Here is a 25,000-nt window from a genome sequence, read left to right on the forward strand (position 1 = left end):
CAAAATAAACAAATAAACAGATATGTAATATTCCTCAAAGTTCTCATTAAAGGCAGGTGAAAAGTCTATTCTTGAATAATTTCAGTAGTATTTTTCTTGAATTTTATACTGCATGAAGACGGAGAATTCTTAAATCTTTGTACCACTCCCCTGCTCATTTTCTAGTCTGTATCACTTATGTAGTATATAGACACAAAACAATATCATCTGTTTTTCCCATGAATCTTGACTGCTTCACAATTTTTATCTTCTACCTGATCACAATGCTACTGTTTTACCTACTTACTTGTATGCATATCCAGCTATAGTAGAACATTTTTTATTCGTTTTCCAACCCTCCACAGAGTTGTTTGTCACCTCCACTCTATAAGTAAAAGGGACTCCAGACCTTTGACCTGTCTCTCAATTCAGAACAGTCGGTATAAGCACTTGGTATTTGAGACATGAAGACGCTTTCAATTCAGCAATATTGACAGAAAGCACAAATTCTACACATTCCATACGCTTTTTTATCCTAAGACCACTTGTGAACAAGTCGAGTTCACCTCGTACCAAATGTAAAATGTATTCATAAAGTATACCGATCTAGTTAGGCAAGCAGTATTCTCGCAAGTCAGCAAATAACATGGTCACATAAAACGCCTTATCCCGAAGTCTTTTGTCTTCATCGCTTATTTAGATTTTCTTCAGCGATCTTCGCAGAATCGAATTTTTTTGAAAATTTTTCAACAGAATACCACTAACTACGTTCTGATGAAAATAAGTTTACAAACAGTGGAGACAATGTGGTATTCTTGAGAGCGGTGAAACAATTCAACTTTCTTCAGCAATCATCAAACATTTTTCTTTTATACCACTCACATGGATCAATCCTCTTTACTGCCTCGCACATCGTTGGGGAGTCCTTTACTAGAAATACACCCAAAACCCTCCTAAATATAAGTAATTTTCCGCGTGAAGTCAGGCGTTATTTACCGTTTCCCTCTGGACGTCTCCAACTCCCACACTGCCACCTTCCCTCCCATGCCAGGAACACAACTGTCATGTGTGCGTCAAGGATGAAGGAGAAAACTTATTCATAATTTCTGAAAGTAAATCCAAACGTTATGCATTCTGTCTTCATTCTTTTAGGTGATGGTCACAAGTCTTTTGCAGTGTGGCGCTTTGTTATTTTTTTTGCTATCTAAAGTTATTTATTGAGCGATAAGCTCTTTTAAAATTCCATACTGCTTGCCTTCCAACCACATGCGGATTGCATCAAAAAGAATTTCTAGTCACTCTCATGACTGTTTTCTATATTTCAGTGTTTTGTTTTCTTTGTTTTTTTAAATTATTGTATTTTTACACTCAATCTCTTTTATTGGTAAACTCTGCCTTCCTCTGCTATTCTGTCTCTCCAAGGCTTCAACTCCTCCAGGGAAAGATTATTTAGTAAGACTTTTAAAACTAAGACTTTATATTTAACTATTTTTCTTGTGTGTGTGTGTGTGTGTGTGTGTGTGTGTGTGTGTGTGTGTGTGTGTGTGTGTGTGTGTGTGTGTGTGTGTGTGTGTGTGTGTGTGTGTCTTTCATTTTCCCTTCAGCGCTACACACATTCTCTTCCTTTCTTCAAACACTATTTAACGGTCATTGTTGTTTAGACTTTCCTGACTTCATACACCTGCATTACCTTGGTGAGCTATGAATGCTGCTATTTCTGTGACTTATTCCATTCATCAGTGTTAAGGGAAAGTCAGTAACGTATTATCATTTTTATATTCCTTTATATTTGACTTTCAAGGCATTGTCTGTATTTTCTCCTTTCTGTGGCTCCTAAGAAATCAGGATGAAAGAAAAATTTTAGACATATGTATACTTTGTTCTTTAAGGCTCTAGTTTTCGACTGGCATCTCTCTCTCTCTCTCTCTCTCTCTCTCTCTCTCTCTCTCTCTCTCTCTCTCTCTCTCTCTCTCTCTCTCTCTCTCTCTCTCTCTCTCTCTCTCTCTCTCTCTCTCTCTCTCTCTCTCTCTCTCTCTCTCTCTCTCTCTCTCTCTCTCTCTCTCTCTCTCTCTCTCTCTCTCCTTGACAGAATGAGCCCCATACTGCAAACTTTCACCTCATACCCCTCCACCTTTGTTTTGAACCTGATATTCCTTACTAAATGTTGACATTGCCTTATTTCAGCAAAGATCTTCAGAGCAAGAACCACGTAAGGCATTCCGCTTGTTATAAGAAAATAAAAAGCGCAACTTAATTTTCTCCAGGACGTCCTCTGTCATTGCCTGGCGTTGTGTATAACCATATAATGCCAAGCTATGTCCTAAGTGTTTAGTAGTGACGGAACGCATAAAGTTTTGACTAATTCTTTTGAATCTTTTTTGTTTTTTCTCTAATATTCATTTTTCTGTCCTCGGTAGTTCTTCCTCTTACATAAAAAAAAGTATGATATTTATAAAAAATGTATGATGAAATTATATAAAGTGAAAAAGAATTCAAACAAATGTGTCTGTAATTTAGAAACAGAATATGAAACAGAATTCAAACGTTTGTACATTTTCCCTTTTGGAATTTCAAAGCAAAGAAAGAGAATAATAAACTATTGTTGTCAAACTAAGACCGTTATGAGAATACGAAGAATGTAATGAGCTGGGAATTGAAGATGAGTCTGATCATTTCCTGCCGTTCATTTTTCGACTCGACTTCTTACGTGCATAATTTCAAAATATGATTCGGTTTTCAGCTCGTCGGCTGGGTGGTGGCAACAGTTAACGGTCACTGACTTAAAAGACTCCAACACTTCACTCTTCCCTCTCTTTCTATGTCAAAACTTTTATGTGCATACAATTGTATAGCAAACATTCACAACTCTCGTTTATTTTTACCCTCAATGTGTTGGCTGCAGTGTTAGTTAACGAGGCAAATACAAATCACAGACTGCTATCTAAGTTTTTTTTTCTTTTTTTCTCTCTTCTTACACGAGAAAACAAAGGAAAGTTTTCTAACGACCAACGAAAATCATGGATGCAGATGAAAGTTTATTGTGTGCTGACCAAAAAAAAGAAGGAAAAATATCAGGTGTTTTCTGTGATGCAGTGTGTGTGTGACAATTGTACCTGACGATTCCAGCCCGCCGCAGCCACGGGGAAGATTGGGAATACGGCTGTAACTTCTCACCAATAGCGACGCACAGCCACGCTTAGTCTCTGCCCTAATGGAAGCAAGAGCTCGGTAGAAGTATCGGAAAAGATAGAAAACAGCCCAAAGGTGAAGTGATACCGGCGTTCCCTCTACCCGCTCTGGTGTGCGTTGAATAATAAAAAAATATAGAACAATGTATGATGGTGACGGGGTTGCGGCAACAGCAGAGGATTAAAGAGGTTAAACTGGTTCTATCTATTTTGCTGGTTTATATCGCCTCTGCCAGGTTACTTCTCTGATGCCTTGCCTGCCAAGCTCCTGGTCTCATTCCTCATCCTTCCACATTACTGCTGGTACTTGCCTTTACTTTTCCATCCACGAGAAGAACTTTTGAAGCACTGGTTCATTGCCTAATTTTGTGTCTCCATCTGTCTGTGGTATCATCCTCCTCATGAAAAGAAAAGAAACACGCGAAGTATTTACTGTCCTCATCTTTAAGGAATTCTTCTGTGACACTTCGCTTTCTTTGCTTTAGTTTTTGCAGCGTAGCAATCTGTGGCCTTCTTCTTCTTTAACATTTCCCTTTTTCTTAGAATTGGCCTTCTTTTGCACAATCAAAGAAAATATGAAGTGAATTGATATATCTATGAGTCTTTGCACTGAAGATAATTCCAAAACATTTAACCTTGTGTGTTGGTGGATGGGGAGAGGGGATGGGTAGATGAGGACCAACAGCAAAGAGCAATGCATTCATTATATCTCTGGATTTATCAACCTATATCTATTGATCTAAAAGACCTCTGTTTGTATGAAGGTATATATATATATATATATATATATATATATATATATATATATATATATATATATATATATATATATATATATATATATATATATATATATATATATATATATATATATATATATATATATATATATATATATATATATATATATATATATATATATATATATATATATATATATATATATATATATATATATATATATATATATATATATATATATATATATATATATATATATATATATATATATATATATATATATATATATATATATATATATATATATATATATATATATATATATACATATATGAATGCCCTGGTCTCTAGCTCATCGTACATGTTAACTAATGTTAATTCAATACTTAATTCTCTTAATGTCAAATGCTATGAAATATCTGACTGTGCAATGAGATCCATTATAACAAAGTTTGTTCTGTCAGAGGGAGAACAAGACTGGCAGACCAGAATTATAAGGGAACTTTTGAGTATTCGAGACAGGCAGCTTGATGTCCCCCTAACCTATGAGAAAGTATGTGAATTTCTTAAAGAAACATGTACATTGTAGTTTATTCGGTATTTTTATGCATGGATTTTACATATCGAAACATTATTTTATTTTATTTATCTATGTCATATGTCTAGTTATTAGGTTTTAAATGTATTTATTTAGGTTAATAAAATTGTACTTACAGAGTACGAATAAAGGAATTGAATTGAATTGAATTGAATATATATATATATATATATATATATATATATATATATATATATATATATATATATATATATATATATATATATATATATATATATATATATATATATATATATATATATATATATATATATATATATATATATATATATATATATATATATATATATAGACACACACACACACACACACACACACACACACACACACACACACACACACACACACACACACACACACACACACACACACACACACACAGCGGCGTATTTTCATGTTTTTAAGCTAACAGGGTCCATCGTTTTTCGTTGTACAAAAGTACTACATGCCTGCATTCTGTTATTGGAGTATTTCGTGCTGCATTTTTCCACGATATGTTTCACGGAATACATCGTTGTGTAGCGTGTTTGCATCGATGAGAAAATAAAATCCTGTCTCTCAGTTAACTATATGTGGTTAGAAAATGTATGTGGTTAGAGAATGTAATGTTGAATAATCACACAAAGTTAAATGAATATGCGAGATCATTTTCACTGCAATAGCAATCCACCAACACACAAGGTTAAATGTTTTGGAATTATCTTCAGTGCAAAGACTCATAGATATATCAATTCACTTAATGTTTTCTTTGATTGTGCAAAAGAAGGCATATTCGAAGGAAAAACCAGATGTTGAAGAAGAAGAATGCCACAGATTGCTACGCTGCAACAACTAAAGTAAAGAAAGCAAAGTGTCACAGAAGAATTCCTTAAAGATGAGGACAGTGAATACTTTGCGTGTCCCCATAAAGTTTTTCCTAACGTGAAAACAAACACACGTGAGAATATTATTGTAAAATTACTGAAATGAAGAAGTTTTAGGTTTCACAGTAACATTACTCATTACTTTATTTTGAAGCACAATGATAATAGTAGCACGAGAAGAAAGACTTCCAAAAGTAGACACATCAAATAGTACTGATCCCATCCGCTTCCAATCCAATCCTTCTTTTAACCAATCCATCGACACACACACACACACACACACACACACACACACACACACACACACACACACACACACACACACACACACACACACACACACACACACACACACACACACAGATAATGAGAAACTAATCCTGAAAGAAGAATATGACATTAGAAGCACAAGATCGCATAGTATAGTAAGAAACTGAGGAAGGGAAGATGTCTGAGAGATGTTAAAAAATATAGTTTCCCGCAAAGATGTGTTGAGACTTGTAACAGTTTGAGAGAGGAAGTGGTGTCAGCAATGAGTGTGCATAGTTTTAAAGAAAAATTGGATAAGTGTAGATATGGAGACGAGGCCACACGAGCATAAAGCCCAGTCCCTGTAAAACTACAACTAGGTAAATACAACTAGGTAAATACACACACACACACACACACACACACACACACACACACACACATATACACACTATAGAGGATAAATCCAAGTTTCTTCTGAATTATCAAAATACATCTCTAATGCCTCAACACCAATTACTGAAAATTACTGCATCAGCATGGTTTATATTATAGGACATCAATATGGACATTCAAATAGAGCTTCGAGAATTCTAAGGACACATATGGGTGAGTCAGAAATCTGAAGCATCCACAAGGAATCCACACCACAGAGTTGACGGAGGACTTCCAGCATCAGTGGAGAGCAAGGTGGCCAAACTCGTAGATGATCGATACGTTTCAGAGAGAGAGAGAGAGAGAGAGAGAGAGAGAGAGAGAGAGAGAGAGAGAGAGAGAGAGAGAGAGAGAGAGAGAGAGAGAGAGAGAGAGAGAGAGAGAGAGAGAGAGAGAGAGAGAGAGAGAGAGAGAGAGAGACAGTGTGTGTGTGTGTGTGTGTGTGTGTGTGTGTGTGTGTGTTATTCATCACGGTCGTTTGCTGGTCACCCATTACGGAGCTAGCTCAGAGCTCATAGACCTACCTATCTCGGGAAGGACGGAGACCACAACACACTCCACACACCGACAGAGCGAGGCCAAAACCCCTCGAGTTACATCCCGTACCTATTTACTGCTCGGTGAACAAGGGCTTCACATTAAGAGGCTTGCCCATTTGCCTCGCCGCGCCATTCACTCGAACCCGGACCCTCTCTGTTCGGAGGCGAGCGTGCTAACCACTACACTACGTGATGTGTGTGTATGTGTGTGTGTGTGTATGTGTGTGTGTAATTAACCTCGGTCGCCTGCTGGTCACCCAGCCAGTCTTCCCCATTACGGAGCGAGCTCAGAGCTCATAGACCGATCTTCGGGTAGGACTGAGACCACATCAACACACAACACACACCGGGAAAGCGAGGCCACAACCCCTCGAGTTACATCCCGTACCTATTTACTGCTAAGTGAACAGGGCCACACATTAAGGGACTTGCCCATTTGCTTCGCCGCTTACCGGGACTCGAACCCGGCCCTTTCGATTGTGAGTCGAGCGTGCTAACCACTACAATACGCGGTGTGTGTGTAATTCACTGTTTGATCTGCTGCAGTCTCTTACGAGACAGCCAGACGTTACCCTACGGAACGAGCTCAGAGCTCATTATTTCCGATCTTCGGATAGGCCTGAGACCAGGCACACACCACACACCGGGACAACAAGGTCACAACTCCTCGATTTACATCCCGTACCTACTCACTGCTAGGTGAACAGGGGCTACACGTGAAAGGAGACACACCCAAATATCTCCACCCGGCCGGGGAATCGAACCCCGGTCATCTGGGTTGTGAAGCCAGCGCTCTAACCACTGAGCTACCGGGCCGTGTGTGTGTGTGTGTGTGTGTGTGTGTGTGTGTGTGTGTGTGTGTGTGTGTGTATTCAATATCCCTCAAGCTCCTACTGGTAAAAATCCCAGCACATCCTGAAACACACACACACACACACACACACACACACACACACACACACACACACACCACGTACTGTAGTGGTTAGCACTCTCGACTCACAATCGAGAGGGCCCGAATTCCAGTCACGGGAAGCGGCGAAGCGAATGGGCAAGCCTCTTAATGTGTAGCCCCTCTTCACCTAGCAGTAAATAGGTACGGGATGTAACTCGAGGGGTTGTGGCCTCGCTTTCCCGGTGCGTGGAGTGTGTTGTGGCCTCAGTCCTACCCGAAGATCGGTCTGTAAGCTCTGAGCTTGCTCCGTAATGGGGAAGACTGGCTGGGTGACCAGCAGACGACGGTGGTGGTTGTGAATTACACACACACATACACACACACACACACACACACACACACACACACACACACACACACACACACACACACACCGCGTAGTGTAGTGGTTAGCACGCTCGACTCACAATCGAGAGGGCCGGGTTCGAGTCCCGGGAAGCGGCAAGGTAAATAGGCAAGTCTCTTAATGTGTGGCCCCTGTTCACCTAGCAGTAAATAGGTACGGGATGTAACTCGAGGGGTTGTGGCCTCGCTTTCCCGGTGTGTGTTGTGTGTGATGTGGTCTCAGTCCTACCCGAAGATCGGTCTATGAGCTCTGAGCTCGCTCCGTAATGGGGAAGACTGGCTGAGTGACCAACAGGCAACCAAGGTGAATTACACACACACACACACACACACACACGCCCGGTAGCTCAGTGGTTAGAGCGCTGGTTTCACAAGCCAGAGGACCGGGGTTCGATTTCCCGGCCGGGTGGAGATATTTGGGTGTGTCTCCGTTCACGTGTAGCCCCTGTTCACCTAGCAGTGAGTAGGTACGGGATGTAAATCGAGGAGTTGTGACCTTGTTGTCCCGGTGTGTGGTGTGTGCCTGGTCTCAGGCCTATCCGAAGATCGGAAATAATGAGCTCTGAGCTCGTTCCGTAGGGTAACGTCTGGCTGTCTCGTCAGAGACTGCAGCAGATTAAACAGTGAAACACACACACACACACACACACACACACACACTTGTTAACGTCCACCATTAAAGATTCACAGAAAACGGATCTGTAACTGAGAAAATAGGTAGGCTATTTTCAAGGGTCACTGAGACATTTCTACAAAGCTTTATTCTTTATTCACCTTACCCGTTGGAAAGTCGGCCATATTGTGCACCTATTTTGATGACGATTACGGATTTCTATAAAGGAAGATAAGTCCAGATTGTCAACAGATCTGGACAAAGTAAATGCTCTTTAACCATATTTCATCCTAAAATTGTTTATTTAACAGAAAACCAGAAAACGTACACGAATACATGTGGAAACCATTACTCTTATCTAACGCAGTGTCACAATATACTCGAAGGAAAGTCGCCAGAGCGACTTTACCTTGCGCTGAGTCGCAGCGCATTCCCCCAAGTGATGGGGAATGCTTCTACAACTACTACTTTTTACTACTACTTCTACTGCTACTACGCTATTACCACTATTGCTACTACTACTACTACTACTACTACACAACAACAACAACTACTACTACTACTACTACTACTACTGTACCACTTTTATTGTCACTGCTGGTACTACTACTAGTACTACTACTATTACCAGTGTTATTAGAATTGTTACTATTATTAGTGTACTACTACTAGCACCGCCATCACCGATACTACCACTACTATTACTAATGCTACTAATACTATCACTACTAATACTACTACTTCTAGAATTACTATTACTACTACTATTACTACTACTATTATTACTACTACTACTACTACCGCTACTATTACTTCTATTATTATTATTACTTCTACTATTACTACTACTGCTGCTACTTCTATCACTTCTATTATTGCTACTACTACTGCTACTACTACTACTACTACTACTACTACTACTACTGACAAATACAGATTTCCTGGACACACACCGCCTGTCTACACGCATTTACAGATTTATACCAATCTCCATAATACATAATTATGAGTCCATGATCGCATCACATTCTGATGAAAATTAGAATTTTTCACGTTTATTAATTTAATGAACGTTGGGCGCTGTGCAGACGTACACTTTGATAATTATTACGGAAAAAAATTGGGAAGTCAGTCAATCGGTGGAACGGACGCCCTGCAGGCAGACTGACACCAGAATTGATCACCAATATTCTCCGCATTGCGTGCATGATTAAAATAATAATGTTTTGCTCAGGCCGCCTCATCCAAGCATTAATCGCGCTACCATTCCAAAATTATCAACGCCAAAATAGTAAGAAATGTTTAATAATGTCAGGCGGTTTAAAGTTTGCTTGCTTTTGTGATCCAGGTTTACTCGAATTTCCTTATCACTCTAATATTATTATTATTATTATTATTATTATTATTATTATTATTATTATTATTATTATTATTATTATTATTATTATCATTATTACATATTATTCTTAGTATTACTATTGCATATTATTATTTCTTATCTATTTTTTATCATTTTTATTATTATTATTATTATTATTATTATTATTATTATTATTATTATTATTACTATTATTATTATTATTATCATTATTATTATTATTATCATTATTATCATCATCATCATCATCGTCATCATCACCATCATCGTTATTAACAATACAATCATTACTATCGTCGTCATCATTATTATTATCAATAATCATAATTTTTAATCAATATACCATCATCATTATTATTACATTATTGTTATCATTGTTTTCCAGCAATATTATCATTACAACAGCGAAAAAACAACGCTAATAACAACAACAACAGCAGCAACAAAATCCACAATAACACCAACAACATCAGTAAAAACAACAACAGCAACAGTGGCATCATTTCCTGCCAGTAAAACACTTTGATAGGCGTGAACAGGCATCACTCACCCGGCTAGACAACGCTCACCAAGAGCTTCCGTCAGTGCCTCGCTATGACTCAAAACATTTTTCTCACGTCGACAATCTGTTACACACCAATCGACAATAAATTTGATTCTTTGGTAAATGTCTGGTGTCAGTGAGATAAAATTCGAAGAATGGAAATATCAAAATCCTGACACAATGTTTATCTTATCACTCACTTGTAACTTGATCATAGGAGGCTCGCTGCAGTGTTGTTTTAAAGCTTAGGTATTATGTAACCAATAAACTTAAAAGGAGATGCAAAAAAGATGAGGTTCTCAAAGCGAGGCGCTAAGAAAACCTCAGGGTTATCCGCAACTTCGACTTCCTATTACTCAAAATTCTGCATGAGACAAACCTGTTCTACATACTCGCCGATCATTTTGTATGAAAATTGATTTAATGAGTTAATATGCCAGAAATCTGAGTTCATAATTTCAATATCTTTCATTTGCACATGCTTGAGTAGTAATAGTAGTATTAGTAGTAGTAGTAGTAGTAGTAGTAGTAGTAGTAGTAGTAGTAGTAGTAGTAGTAGTAGCAGCAGCAGCAGCAGCAGCAGCAGCAGCAGCAGCAGCAGCAGCAGCAGCAGCAGCAGCAGTAGTAGTAGCAGTAGCAGTGGGAGCAGCAGTAGCAGTAGTAGTAGTAGTAGTAGTAGTAGTAGTAGCAGCAGCAGCAGTAGTAGTAGTAGTAGTAGTAGTAGTAGTAGTAGTAGTAGTAGTAGTAGTAGTAGTAGTAGTAGTAGTAGTAGTAGTAGTAGTAGTAGCAGTAGCAGCAGTGCAGTGTAGTAGTAGTAGTAGTAGTAGTAGTAGTAGTAGTAGTAGTAGTAGTAGTAGTTATGAAAGTAGTGGTCAAAGTTATATATAGTGTCAATAAGAAACAATAACAGAACAATATGCAACATATGAAATCATAAATAAGATAAAGATAAAAATCATAAACAGAAAAAACATTATATTATTACATAAACTTTTACTACCGTTCTACACACACACACACACACACACACACACACACACACACACACACACACACACACGGAGAAAAAAGATCGCATCAACTTCACGAATTCCATTGAGTTTTCCTGAGAGTCAAAGTCTGGCAGTCAAGGGGAATGAGTTGGTGGGGGCAGCACCGCTCCCGTAATGAGGAGCAACAGCCTTCATTTGGGATTAGTAATTTCCCCCGGGACCACGTCGGTCACACGCTGCCTCCTCCCACTCCTACAGACACCGCTCGGTTAATTCACGAAAAACACACTCATAAAATACAACAAATACAATAGTACAGTGGATGGTTGAAAATCGTTGTTTGAGAATAAATATATATCATTAATTTGTCGACGGTTTAGTTATATTCATTAAATATTGCAAATTGCGGATACATTACATGAAGGAACTCTATCACGAAAAACAATTTCATAAAGGCACAGAATACAAGGCTGAAAATTACTGAAACGAAATCTTTGTGTGACTATACATATGCATTATCATTATGACGACGGGTTCGTTATTTGTGCAAGAACCGCCAACTGCGAAAAAGAAAAAAGAACTTCACTAAGATAAAAGACCTTAAAGGTATTGTGCTGCACAAGAATTCCTAGCCTCGTCCACCTGCAGCTGAGCTCACCTGCCCTGGACTGCCACTAATTGTAGCTAAACACGGAATTATGTTGAAGTTTGTCTAGGGTAATGCGTGGACAAAATGACAAACTCACCATAGTAAAATCGATGAGGATAGTTGCTTTACTCTCAGATTCTCGTAAAAAAAAATGATAATAGACAAATTTGATATTTAACACGTTTTGTGAAATATATAACAGTTTTACCACTATTTTTTTTTAGTAAACTTGAAGAGGTTTCCAACTGACATGTTTTTTTTTTTTTTCCGAATGGCAAAGACAGATACAAGAGTAGAAAAATGCACAAGACTGATATTAACTCAATTTTGGAGAGTCTGAAACAAGATAGGTAACCTGATATAAACTTACCAACATCAACAGCGAGCACTGCCTCCATTATTATTATACTCTCTCTCTCTCTCTCTCTCTCTCTCTCTCTCTCTCTCTCTCTCTCTCTCTCTCTCTCTCTCTCTCTCTCTCTCTCTCTCTCTCTCTCTCTCTCTCTCTCTCTCTCTCTCTCTCTCTCTTTCTCTCCTTTTTCATCACGTGTTCTCTCTGAGAAGAGACCGTTACTTCGGACATCCTGACCGGTGTCACATGTTTATTTTTTTACTTTCTTTTTTTCTTCACGGAGAGGACTCTCACAGGCTCTGTTGGCTCTTAAAGTCCTATCGGACTACTATTCATGAACCTCTTGTTGCTTGTAGAATTTTTATCGGTGGCATAAATGTATATTTTGAATATTATGGACTGCGCGGCGCTTTTCGCTCGAGGCTCTTCGGCTTCTATGAATTGTTCATAAAAGCAAAGGCAAAAACGAAAACTTTTTTTGCAATGAAAAAAAAAACATGCAATATCAGCAACGACAACAAGAATAAAAAAATACAGAATATATGTTGATAGTTTTGACATTTCTCGCAGTTTTGTTTAATGAAAAGCGTTAATGTTATAGTATATAACATGTTATTCTTTTATTAGCATTCTGTCGGTTTAACACGGCACGTATATATATATATATATATATATATATATATATATATATATATATATATATATATATATATATATATATATATATATATATATATATATATATATATATATATATATATATATATATATATATATATATATATATATATATATATATATATATATATATATATATATATATATATATATATATATATATATATATATATATATATATATATATATATATATATATATATATATATATATATATATAATATGAATACCGTTATAGTGAGACAAGGAGGTAGGCGGAGCAAGGAGTCGTGACAAAGGACCCCTGGGAGATGACAATTTCCGCAGATTCATGTAAGAACCTGCAAGGAAATATCCAAGGAATTAAGGGAAGATTGCCCTTTAATATTGAAAATGAAAAGGCATTAAAATAATTGGTCTTTGACCTCTCCGTCAACAACCAAAACTATCGAAAAATGCAGAAACACCTCAGCGGGCAGCTGACATTGCAGGCAAATCACACAGGCGTGGCACTTGTCCAGGTAAAAGAAGAAAATAGATTTTTTTTTTTTTAGTAACGAAAAATCTAGTATACCATGGCGTCATATAATTCGTCTTCTTATTTGTCTGATTTCGTTTCAAAGACATCGACTGAAATACACACACTACTAGTTTGTAAATACAACATTTGTTTGCAAATGAGATAAAAAAAAAATATACTAGCAACTCGCTGCCGCGCATCACCATCACCCTCCTGCTTATGCACAGTATCGACCTGCATGTGAGGGGAAAGTTGCGTTAAAGTCCAAAAGTTGCACTATATCACCGTAGCCTTATCACTCCTGTTGAAGAAAAGTGTGAAGCATCTCTTTTCTTGGATTTCTCTCTTTTGAAGCTTGCTTACCTCGCTTGCTGTGGAAAGTAAGAGAACGATATGGTTAGTGTGCGGGAGAAAGATCTCAAAACAAGCGAGCAGTGTGGTGAACGTCGTCAGTCATAGCGAAAAGAAGCAAAGGAAGGAGGCAAGAGCGTGTGATGATAAGGATAAAAGGATAATGGCTGGGAAAGCCGAAATCTGAAGAAGGCATGGAGTGAAGGAGACAGGAGAGGAGGATACGGAAAGGAGTGGTGGACGTGGACATGAAGGACGCTGGAAAGGAAAAATAGATACATACATACACAAAAAAAATGGCGGGAAGGTGGAGGGACACGGAAGAAAAGGAGTGCGGCGCTTTTTAAATGGTGTGAAGATACAGCGGTAATGGAACCAGTGCCGCACCTGGAAAGAAGAGAGTGAAGACAGAGAAGAAGAACAAAGACACGGCAAAGGGGAATTACTTAGCGTGAAAAGGAGCAAAAGAAAAAGACACAGCGACTTGGGGTACCGCGAGATGATGAGAAATAAAAAGACAAGAACAGACAAGGGATACCAATGTAGCTATGGAGATGCGGAATAGACGGATCTACCAATTATGTTGTCTTAATTAACTTTCCATATAGCAAGCGTTTCTGTACTTGAAAGTTTATATTTTCTTCTTCAATTTGTTTATACAGTATTCATTTGGCAACTATTTTCTGCCGGATATGTATGAAGATAAAGATTAGCAGTCTCTTGAAGACGATGTTGTCATACAGATTTAAAAAGACTCTCCTGTTTGCCAAGAAAGCAAAGCACCCTCCAGTATTTCCCACAAAACACAAAGCTCTAAACAATCAGCATAGAAACGCTACCTCACTTTGCGTTCACCTGACGGCAGTAGAGCATAAGTCTGCCAGTGCCATAGGAGAGTACTTCTGATGACGTAAGTTGCCAATACTTGAACTATTTCCCCTCAAAAAACAGAAGCCATCCGCCTGCCTGAGTACAGCATCACCTTTCCATGCAACTGCTCTGAATACTTGATTAGCGGCAACTTTCCCTCCGCAATAGCGATGAAAATCCCTTTGAGCATCGAAGCGTCATGAATCAGCTTGAGAAACAGGTTGACAGATTTTGCCTATTTCAGTCTCCTGCAGAAAATTTGTCCTGGGTTAGAATGAAAGGTGGATGAAGGAGTGTTTTATTAATTGCACTGGTGCTGCATAAACCTCACTGTCACAGCTTGCACTATCACGGACACAAGTCATCACAATAATCAATGTACAAGGCCAAAAACAGTGTCATCATAATCACTTCCACCACCACCACCACCACTACATTCACCTTCTTATCTCCAGGCTTCATCTTCACGGATTGCTGGCCGTTCCATACAGAGTTGTTGGATGGAGCTCGCTGGTCACTTTCTAAGGTCGAATCCTTATCATTTGAAGGCGCCCACTGCCACAGCCTCGGGGCAAACACCGGCTATGGCGCCCTCTCCCAATTTGGCGGATCGTGCACACAATTACCACCAAACCACCGCACACTGAATATACCACGTCGACTCTCGGTGCCTCAGGAAGCTATTCATAACAGGGCCGGAATAATCCCTGTTCTCTGCAAATTTACACATGAAATATATGTATTTTCATCCCGAGTATTAGATTGTCAGGTCTCCTAACTTGATCTGCATTTTTTCTTGGTGGTTTAATAGTAATTCCAATGCAGTTTTCCATTTGAATGATCTAGTTACGTGTTCGGGAATATTCTAAATGTCCCTAAATAGATCAAGGTTGGGAAGGAGGTTCGGCCAATGTTGCAACCATCGCCGCCACCACCACCAACAGGCGCCTCGCTGAAATACACAAGCGAAAATGTCCGGTACATGAACCAGCGCCTCGCAGAGAGAGTAGTACAGCGCCGGCAGGACAGAGTCGTCCGGCGATAACCTCGGGCGAAAAGGAATACCGAGGCAGCGCAGAGTTATGAGGGAGGATATTGTTTTAATTGTTCGTGTACTTAGCAGTCTCCTCCCCTTTCTCCCCTTTCATTCTCCTCTTCCTCCTCCTTCTCTTGACGTCGCTACCGCCGTGTGACAACTGCTACCAGACCGCTTCTGTTAATGGCTTCCATGCCTCCAGTACATGCTAAATTATTGCAACACTCCCTTTTTATGGCAAATAGTGAGATGAAATATTATTATACTCATACATCATTGAAATCATTAAATGATATTTAGCATCGAAATAGCAAACGTCATTATTCTGTTTTGTTTCTTATATTCACCGAAACTAAAGTCAGAATGTTTTAAATCTGGCACATCTGTCTCTGAGTTTAGACAGGCTAACTTTGAAAAATAATAACAAATATATTTAAAAGCTTGTAGGTTTATGCTTTGGCACAACCCTTCGACTGGAGAGGTACAGCAAAATTGTTTAACAAAATGCTAAAAAAAATGAGCTCTGAAAGGTGTTTTTCAGCAGATGCCTTAATAAAAAGATTAGGGAAGAGTGTGAGAACACCAGCATTAGGATTTTTTTGGAACACGTGTGTACGTACATCAAATGGTGTCGGTGACTTACTCGTAGAATCTGCGGAAAGGAATAACTTAAAAACCGTGCACTTGCTTTTTACTAATATAAGAATGACTGAAAACGCAACATAGAAAAGAGCGAACAGCGAAACAAAAAGAAAAAAAAATCCACTAAATAGCAACAGAAATAATAAGCATACTGAAAATGCAGTAGTATTGAATAAACTACACTTCACCCTTCAGAGGATGGCAAGAAGCAAAATAGAGATAGATGTAAAATAAAAACAAAATGTTTCCAAAAATAAAACAGATTAAAAAAGTATATATTCTTGCACTTCAGGGAAAAGTCGGAAAAATTATAAGTCAGACTAAAGAGCAACTACTCATAAATAGAGGAAAATACTGACGAAAATAAAATCACTTTATAATCACAACCTAACCAAGGCAGATTGACACTAGGTGTAGGCAGAAGGTTGTTCATGGAAAGAACGAAACTCTCAGAATCCTTCGTAAACCTGATGAACCAACGTAACAAAATCATAATAATGTCAAGATACAAAACAAGACACAAATGAAAACAATAAAATGACGTTCGAAAAATCAAGCAAAATTTAAAAAAAAATTAATATCACACATTAAACTGATTAAAGGAAACAAACTTGAGTAGCATCGGAAGTCTAGCTCCTGATCTATGCCAACTTTGCAATGTTCTCATCGATTTTCAGATATCAGAGAATTATGAAAGCACGTTGAGCCTGATATCCACTGGAGACAACATCCAAAATGTAAACGTAACTCTGTATATGTTCATCATTCTGTCTTTGTATGTCCCAACTAATCAGAATAACCTCTTTAAGTGTTTTAATTTACCTTACTTTCTACTCCTTTTGCAAGCAAACCTCCACTGTTGTTGATCACAGTGACTGACTATGGTTGGCACAGCCTGCGTGTAGTTAACCACAATACAATGGAGATGTTCCCGCCACCAGGCATGCTTTCTTCATAAGTCATTCTTTAATCTTTTCTATCCGCGGAGTGTCCACAGTCAGAACATCATGTATGGACTCACTTATTTTTTTCTTTTAACTACAACCACAAAAATACGATGACACTAAGATACTTCAAACACCAAGCCTTCTCTTGATAACAGGGAAGTTGATTTGTTATGAAACTGCTGAGGTTTCAGCGTCAAAATTATATTCCCTAGGGAGTGTAATTGTCTCCGCCCACATTTTCCCAAAGCTGCTTCACCTCTCACGGTGTGCTTTGATATAAACGACAGTCACATTCCATCTTTAGTTTTCATCTAAGATTCGTTCCATCTTCCTACAAGCATCGATGCACAATTTTGTCCTAATTAGCACTACTCTGTGCACCAGAAGCTTGAGCATCAGAAAACATACAAAATCATCTCAATCCTTAATCAAAATTCATTTATTGATTCATTTCGAGCCAAAAACATTTTTTTCATGCAGTATCACAAATCTCATGTATATATATATATATATATATATATATATATATATATATATATATATATATATATATATATATATATATATATATATATATATATATATATATATATATATATATATATATATATATATATATATATATATATATATATATATATATATATATATATATATATATATATATATATATATATACATGAGATTTGTGATACTGCATGAAAAAAATGTTTTTGGCTCGAAATGAATCAATAAATGAATTTTGATTAAGGATTGAGATGATTTTGTATGTTTTCTGATGCTCAAGCTTCTGGTGCACAGAGTAGTGCTAATTAGGACAAAATTGTGCATCGATGCTTGTAGGAAGATGGAACGAATCTTAGATGAAAAACTAAAGATGGAATGTGACCGTCGTTTATATCAAAGCACACCGTGAGAGGTGAAGCAGCTTTGGGAAAATGTGGGCGGAGACAATTACACTCCCTAGGGAACATAATTTTGACGCTGAAACCTCAGCAGTTTCATAACAAATCAACTTCCCTGTTATCAAGAGAAGGCTTGGTGTTTGAAGTATCTTAGTGTCATCGTATTTTTGTGGTTGTAGTTAAAAGAAAAAAATAAGTGAGTCCATACATGATGTTCTGACTGTGGACACTCCGCGGATAGAAAAGATTAAAGAATGACTTATGAAGAAAGCATATATATATATATATATATATATATATATATATATATATATATATATATATATATATATATATATATATATATATATATATATATATATATATATATATATATATATATATATATATATATATATATATATATATATATATATATATATATATATATATATATGTATATATATATATATATATATATATATATATACATATATCTGTGTGTGTGTGTGTGTGTGTGTGTGTGTGTGTGTGTGTGTGTGTGTGTGTGTGTGTGTGTGTGTGTGTGTGTGTGTGTGTGTGTGTGTGTGTGTGTGTGTGTGCAAGGGACGTTCATGGTTATTAGTACAGGATACACCTAGTGCTGGCCAATTGGTGTTTCCCAGTCTCCTTCTTTCTTATGTTCTATGGTTTTGTTAACCCGTTCAGTAACATGACACGTTTCCATATTCATTCTGGTTACTATCTGGTGGTTTTATGCAGCTTCAGAAACTTATAAGAGGGATTAAAATAGTGGAAACTGTGACCATTAATCTTCTGACCTTTATAGGTCCTTGATAGTGTCAATAAAATGGTCTAATCGTACACAAATCTCAAGGTAAAAATGTGTCCCAGTATTGAAGAGGTTGCTAGAGATGCTACCTAGCTTGTGGACAAAGATAAGTAAAGTTGAATTCAGATGCAGTCACCCAGTAGACAGACTGAAACACTGTCATTAACTGTTAATTTACAGACGAACAGTTTTAGACAGGAATCATCTATCTCCACTATAAAAAAAAAGTAGCAAAAAAACACATACACCTAAGTAAAAATAGGAGCTGGTGCAGATTTCAATTCATCCAACACAGGGATGCAATTTTTTCTTTCAATATATTCAGTTTGTTCCATTTCTTTTGTGTTATTTTCTTTATCATTGTCATGGCTATCACGGAAACACATTGCAAAAGCAATTCTTATTTGCAGAGAGCCATAATGGTCTCCGTCCACCATTAATTATGTCATTAACTAAACTAGTCTGAGGTGCGGTGGGATCGTGTGTCGGTGGGAGGCTTGTCCAATCAAGTCTCATGGACAGATCGCACCGTGTATGGGATTAGCACAGGATGAACGAATGGACAGATGGATGGCAAATGCAATTTCATATCAGTCAAAGTCATTTCTAAAACCCTCCAAATAAATGCTCTTTATAGAATCATGATTTCTACAAAAACTCTTATAACCCTCCGTCTGTCACAAGTCACTCAAACATGTTACGGGGCTGTTATCATTTCATTTACGTTTTGTCAATTCATCATTTTGTCACCCAACAAACAATAGCTTTCTCGTGCGTATGAGAAGAAGGAAGAGGGGGATAGTCTTTTGTCTGGGAGATTTCCTGTCACTGTCCTCACGTTCACAGACTGTAATAATGTTTCCACCCGACGCTATTTTCTCAAGATTATTTCTACTCAGATATAACCGGGTGCTAGTGCACGCCTGCAGCATCTCTATTGCTTAAGACTTTATACACTTCCATACTTCCTCTGCTAAAGAAGAGTTAACCAGAAACTTCCGCCATTCATCACTTTTCCCACTCAACGCTGGATACCTGCTGTGTCTTGCTTTCCCGCCTTCCTGCACTGTGAATTCCTTTAAGAGAAGGATCTGAAGGTAACTGAGAAACAAATGAGACTTTAGAATTTTATAACTTTTTTGGAGTAAGACTTATAAACTTCTGGCTAGACAGCAGAGAGAGAGAGAGAGAGAGAGAGAGAGAGAGAGAGAGAGAGATATCAAAGTGCACACACACACACACACACACACACACACACACACACACACACACACACACACACACACACACACACTTTATTTTTTCCAGTGTCATTATAAGATATTGAAATATACCACTGCAGGCTCAGCAATGCAACACAATTAACACACTTGAAAATTCCCAGTACGTATATAACAGTAGGAGGGGATAACCATCACGGACATCAGTACCCGACCACCTCAACGGCCCAGGTGTCTGTCGCCTGTGTGGAGAGAGAGAGAGAGAGAGAGAGAGAGAGAGAGAGAGAGAGAGAGAGAGAGAGAGAGAGAGAGAGAGAGAGAGAGAGAGAGAGAGAGAGAGAGAGAGAGAGAGAGAGAGAGAGAGAGAGAGAGAGAGAGAGAGAGAGAGAGAGAGAGAGAGAGAGAGAGAGAGAGAGAGAGAGAGAGAGAGAGAGAGAGAGAGAGAGAGAGAGAGAGAGAGAGAGAGAGAGAGAGAGAGAGAGAGAGAGAGAGAGAGAGAGAGAGAGAGAGAGAGAGAGAGAGAGAGAGAGAGAGAGAGAGAGAGAGAGAGAGAGAGAGAGAGAGAGAGAGAGAGAGAGAGAGAGAGAGAGAGAGAGAGAGAGAGAGAGAGAGAGAGAGAGAGAGAGAGAGAGAGAGAGAGAGAGAGAGAGAGAGAGAGAGAGAGAGAGAGAGAGAGAGAGAGAGAGAGAGAGAGAGAGAGAGAGAGAGAGAGAGAGAGAGAGAGAGAGAGAGAGAGAGAGAGAGAGAGAGAGAGAAGAGAGAGAGAGAGAGAGAGAGAGAGAGAGAGAGAGAGAGAGAGAGAGAGAGAGAGAGAGAGAGAGAGAGAGAGATTCTGTGGGTTTTAAGCATCCATTTCAACCGAAAAATAAATAACTATTGTACACAATGAAGGACAAACAGCTTGAGCTAAAACTACGAGTAAATCACGGCAATCACTTTAAAGCTGTCCGCAACTGTCGCGTTCCTGTAGTACAAAATACACAATTGCCACCATTTTTACTCTTGCTATTACTTTTACTAATAATAATGCTACTACTACTAATATCACTACTTTTACTACTACTACTACTACTATTACTATTACTACTACTACTACTATTACTATTACTACTAGCACTACTACTACTACTACTACTACTACTACTACTACTACTACTACTACTACTAGCACTACTACTACTACTACTACTAAGAATAATAATAATAATAATAATAATAATAATAATAATAATAATAATAATAATAATAATAATAATACCACTAGTAATAATAATAATAATAATAATAATAATAATAATAATAATAATAATAATAATAATAATAATAATAATAATAATAATAATAATAATAATAATAATAATAATAATAATAATAATAAGAAGAATAAGAATAAGAATAAGTATAATGATAAGAAAAGAAGAAGAAGAAGAAGAAGAAGAAGAAGAAAAAAAAAAAAAAAAAGAAAAGGAAAAAAAAAAAAAAAAGAAGAACAAGAACAAGAACAAGAACAAGAACAAGAACAAGAACAAGAACAAGAACAAGAACAAAAACAAGAAGACAGGTAGCAGTAACCTCGCGAAAAGCAGCTTAGAATTTATGAAGCGTAATGTACGGGTAAGCCTTTAACATTTCCCGCCACATCGTGCTGCACCAGGACAGTCAGTGTTCGCTCATCGTTCACAAAGCCAATGTACGCACGTATAGGCGACATGAGGGCGGCAAAACCTCTCCATGTCAAGTAATACTGAGGACGCTACCCATTAAGCTCACCTGGTGTGTGTGTGTGTGTGTGTGTGTGTGTGTGTGTGTGTGTGTGTGTGTGTGTGTGTGTGTGTGTGTGTGTGTGTGTGTGTGTGTGTGTTATCTCCAGCGTCATCGGATACGAGTGGGAATTCAAGACATGCTCAGGCTGGCTGTCGTAACCATTTAGTGTTCTCCTCTTAGTAAGCAATGGATGAACAGTGACACTAGCTTCAGTGACACCGGAGAGTGATGCACCATTGACGTGAACCATTGACGTGATGCAGTAGTGGTGCCTTACGCCTCTGCAACGCTGTTTTTCTTGTATCATTATGTTTTCTTTTTACTGTGTGTGTGTGTGTGTGTGTGTGTGTGTGTGTGTGTGTGTGTGTGTGTGTGTGTGTGTGTGTGTGTGTGTGTGTGTGTGTGTGTGTGTATTTGTGTAAGTCGTGGAAAGTAAAAGAAATATGGATGGTTGTGTGCGTCGGGGAGTTGGGTGTGTTTGTGCTGGGAGAGTGTATGGGAGGGCATGCATGAAGGCCAAACACGGCAGTCACACATGATCATGGTCGCTGCAACATTTCCTCCTACTGAATGAATGTTTTCGCACTAATTGGCCAACTTTTGCAAGCCACACATGTAGTTTACCAACACAGGACGAAATCCACCCCACTTGATTGTAATTTGTATGAAAAAAGGAACTAGTTTAAATTTAAATTTGTTTCAGGTTTCCGGCTACATCAGTTACGTACAGCCTCCATTTTTCTTTTATGTTTTTGTTTTTTTTCCTAAAGTAGGCAATGCATGTTATTTAATCTCTTGTTCTTTTGTATATTTCTCTAAAATTAGTTCTGGTATACAGAGCTTTGACATATCTCTTTCTTTATCTCTCGTTTTTATTTCACCAAATTAATATCTTCAAATACCCGTTCTCTTTAATGTTTTGAATATTCGTTTTAATATTTACTTCAGTGCGTTTATGATCCTTAACCTCTTTACTCCCTTGCCACAGTCCACCTTCCCTAACTTCTTTCCCGGACGGTAACTTTCCAGCCCGTAATCTCGTACCCTAATTCCCATTCTTAAAACAGCGACCCCACTTATACCCGCCGTCTGCTGCAATGTCGCGATAGCCAGAATTACCCTCTTCACCCGACATTCCGCCGCCTTTCCTAGCATTACCAGCTTCATATCCCGTCCTCTCCTCTCGTGTCCCCGACCTCTTACCCACCCCTCTCCCTCTCTCTCTTTCCTGTCCCCTCCTTGTCACTCCCTGTCCCCTCCCAGCACCACATCTAGTTTCAGGTATCTGATTTCCCAGTGAAGGGGCTGAGCTGCCAGCGTTTTCCCTTCCCATGGTGATCCCTGCCTTATGCCCGGGAAGAATAAAGGCCAATAAAGCACCAGTAATTAAAAACGAAATCGGGGAAAGAGAAGGAATATGTAAGTGCAGAAAAACGAGAGCTAAAAGATGAAGGAGAAAATAGAAAGTAAAACAGATGTGTAGAAAAAAATATTACATGCTGTCAGGAATACGAGTGTGTGCTTTGAGTGAAGTAAGTAGGTGTGGACGGGCATGCCGGTACTCACCATTAGTTAGCTGTTCGCCCAGGGGGATGAGGAGAGGCACCAGCACGTTCACGGCCATGGCAGCGGAGATGGCCTTGACGTATAACCTGGGGAAAAATTTAAAAAGTAAGTGTTGGTTATGATGGAGGTCTCGTTAACGCATCCCTGGAAAGGAGCATCGAGCTACGTCAAGTATTAATATCGCTTCAGATAATGACACTGCCGCCTGTGTCCTCCCGGCCCTGTTTTCTTGTCACGAGTTTGCCGGCCATTTCGTACACAAGCTGTTGAAGATTCTTTGGCAGTTAGCAGTCAACCCGCTTGACTACAGTCCCCTCTTCTCCCTCCTATCCTGGACTTCTCTCACTGTCGCTGCTCCACGCACCCCAACGCTACCCTTCACACGGGGTCATCCACTTCCTTTAACCCAAAAAACCTTTATTTTCAAACATAAACGGGAAGGGGAGAAAAACGCGTTGGCCTCTACCTCTGAATGAGCTCATTGTTTTACTGCTCGTTAACCTGCCTCGTCCAGCACATTCCCATTGCATATTTCAGCTGCTGTTATATAAGTATTCTCGACCCGTCCATGTCAAGTGGGTGGCTGCCTTACCTTCCAGCCGTGCTCTGTGCAGGATGAATTTTACATTTTGACAAAAGTTATGAAAAAATACAGTAAAAATATTTACGTAAGTTTATTACGCAAATGAGATCCCTTGTTCTGTCTGACTTCGGAACCTGGGAAACAGTGAATTCTTCTTAATAATTCGTGGAACAATGATTCATATGCTCCTTGAATATTCAAACTCAAAAATTTCATTACAGCAGCATCATTAACATTAATGGAGTACAAAACCCCTTCGCGTTTTCTTCCTTACTTTCCCATGATTTAGTAAAGTAATTTCAGCAAGTAAACTTTTCATTCTTGATATTCCTCAACAAAGATATTTCATTTCTATTTTAGCAGCTTCATTCACCTTTAACCTACGCATTATTTCCATAATATAATTTAAGTTTTAATGATTATGCAGCGATTAGGCTCATGCACCCTCCCTCTCCCTCTCTCCCTGAATAATGACCACCAGTTCCTTTTTCCTTCTTTCTTTTTAGGTTTAGTTGCAAGATGTAAATCCATTTTTGCATTATTTATTACAAAAAGGCTACTGTGATGATCAAACTCGAGTCCTGTGTGATGGATATGAGCGTTACACACCAGGCGCCCTTGTCTAGTAGTCCTGCTCGCTGCGCTGCCTCCTAAACGCAATGCCTTAAGTTCATTTTGCATCGTTAG

At 38.3% G+C, this 25,000-nt stretch overlaps 1 protein-coding gene across 3 annotated transcripts in view; it reads right to left on the reverse strand.

Annotated features, from left to right (window-relative positions):
- LOC123505763 (putative neural-cadherin 2) overlaps window positions 1-23,812 on the reverse strand; it is a 211,527-nt gene extending 187,715 nt beyond the window's left edge. For all 3 annotated transcript variants that reach the window (XM_045257428.1, XM_045257427.1, XM_045257424.1), the window contains exon 1: window positions 23,731-23,812. In XM_045257428.1, the coding sequence (XP_045113363.1) occupies window positions 23,731-23,788 (58 nt within the window). In that variant the 5' untranslated portion in view covers window positions 23,789-23,812. The remainder of the gene's footprint in view (window positions 1-23,730) is intronic.
- Window positions 23,813-25,000: the final 1,188 nt, after the last annotated feature.

This window comes from Portunus trituberculatus, chromosome 18 (assembly GCF_017591435.1).
Source record: "Portunus trituberculatus isolate SZX2019 chromosome 18, ASM1759143v1, whole genome shotgun sequence".
Taxonomy (NCBI): Eukaryota; Metazoa; Arthropoda; class Malacostraca; order Decapoda; family Portunidae; genus Portunus; species Portunus trituberculatus.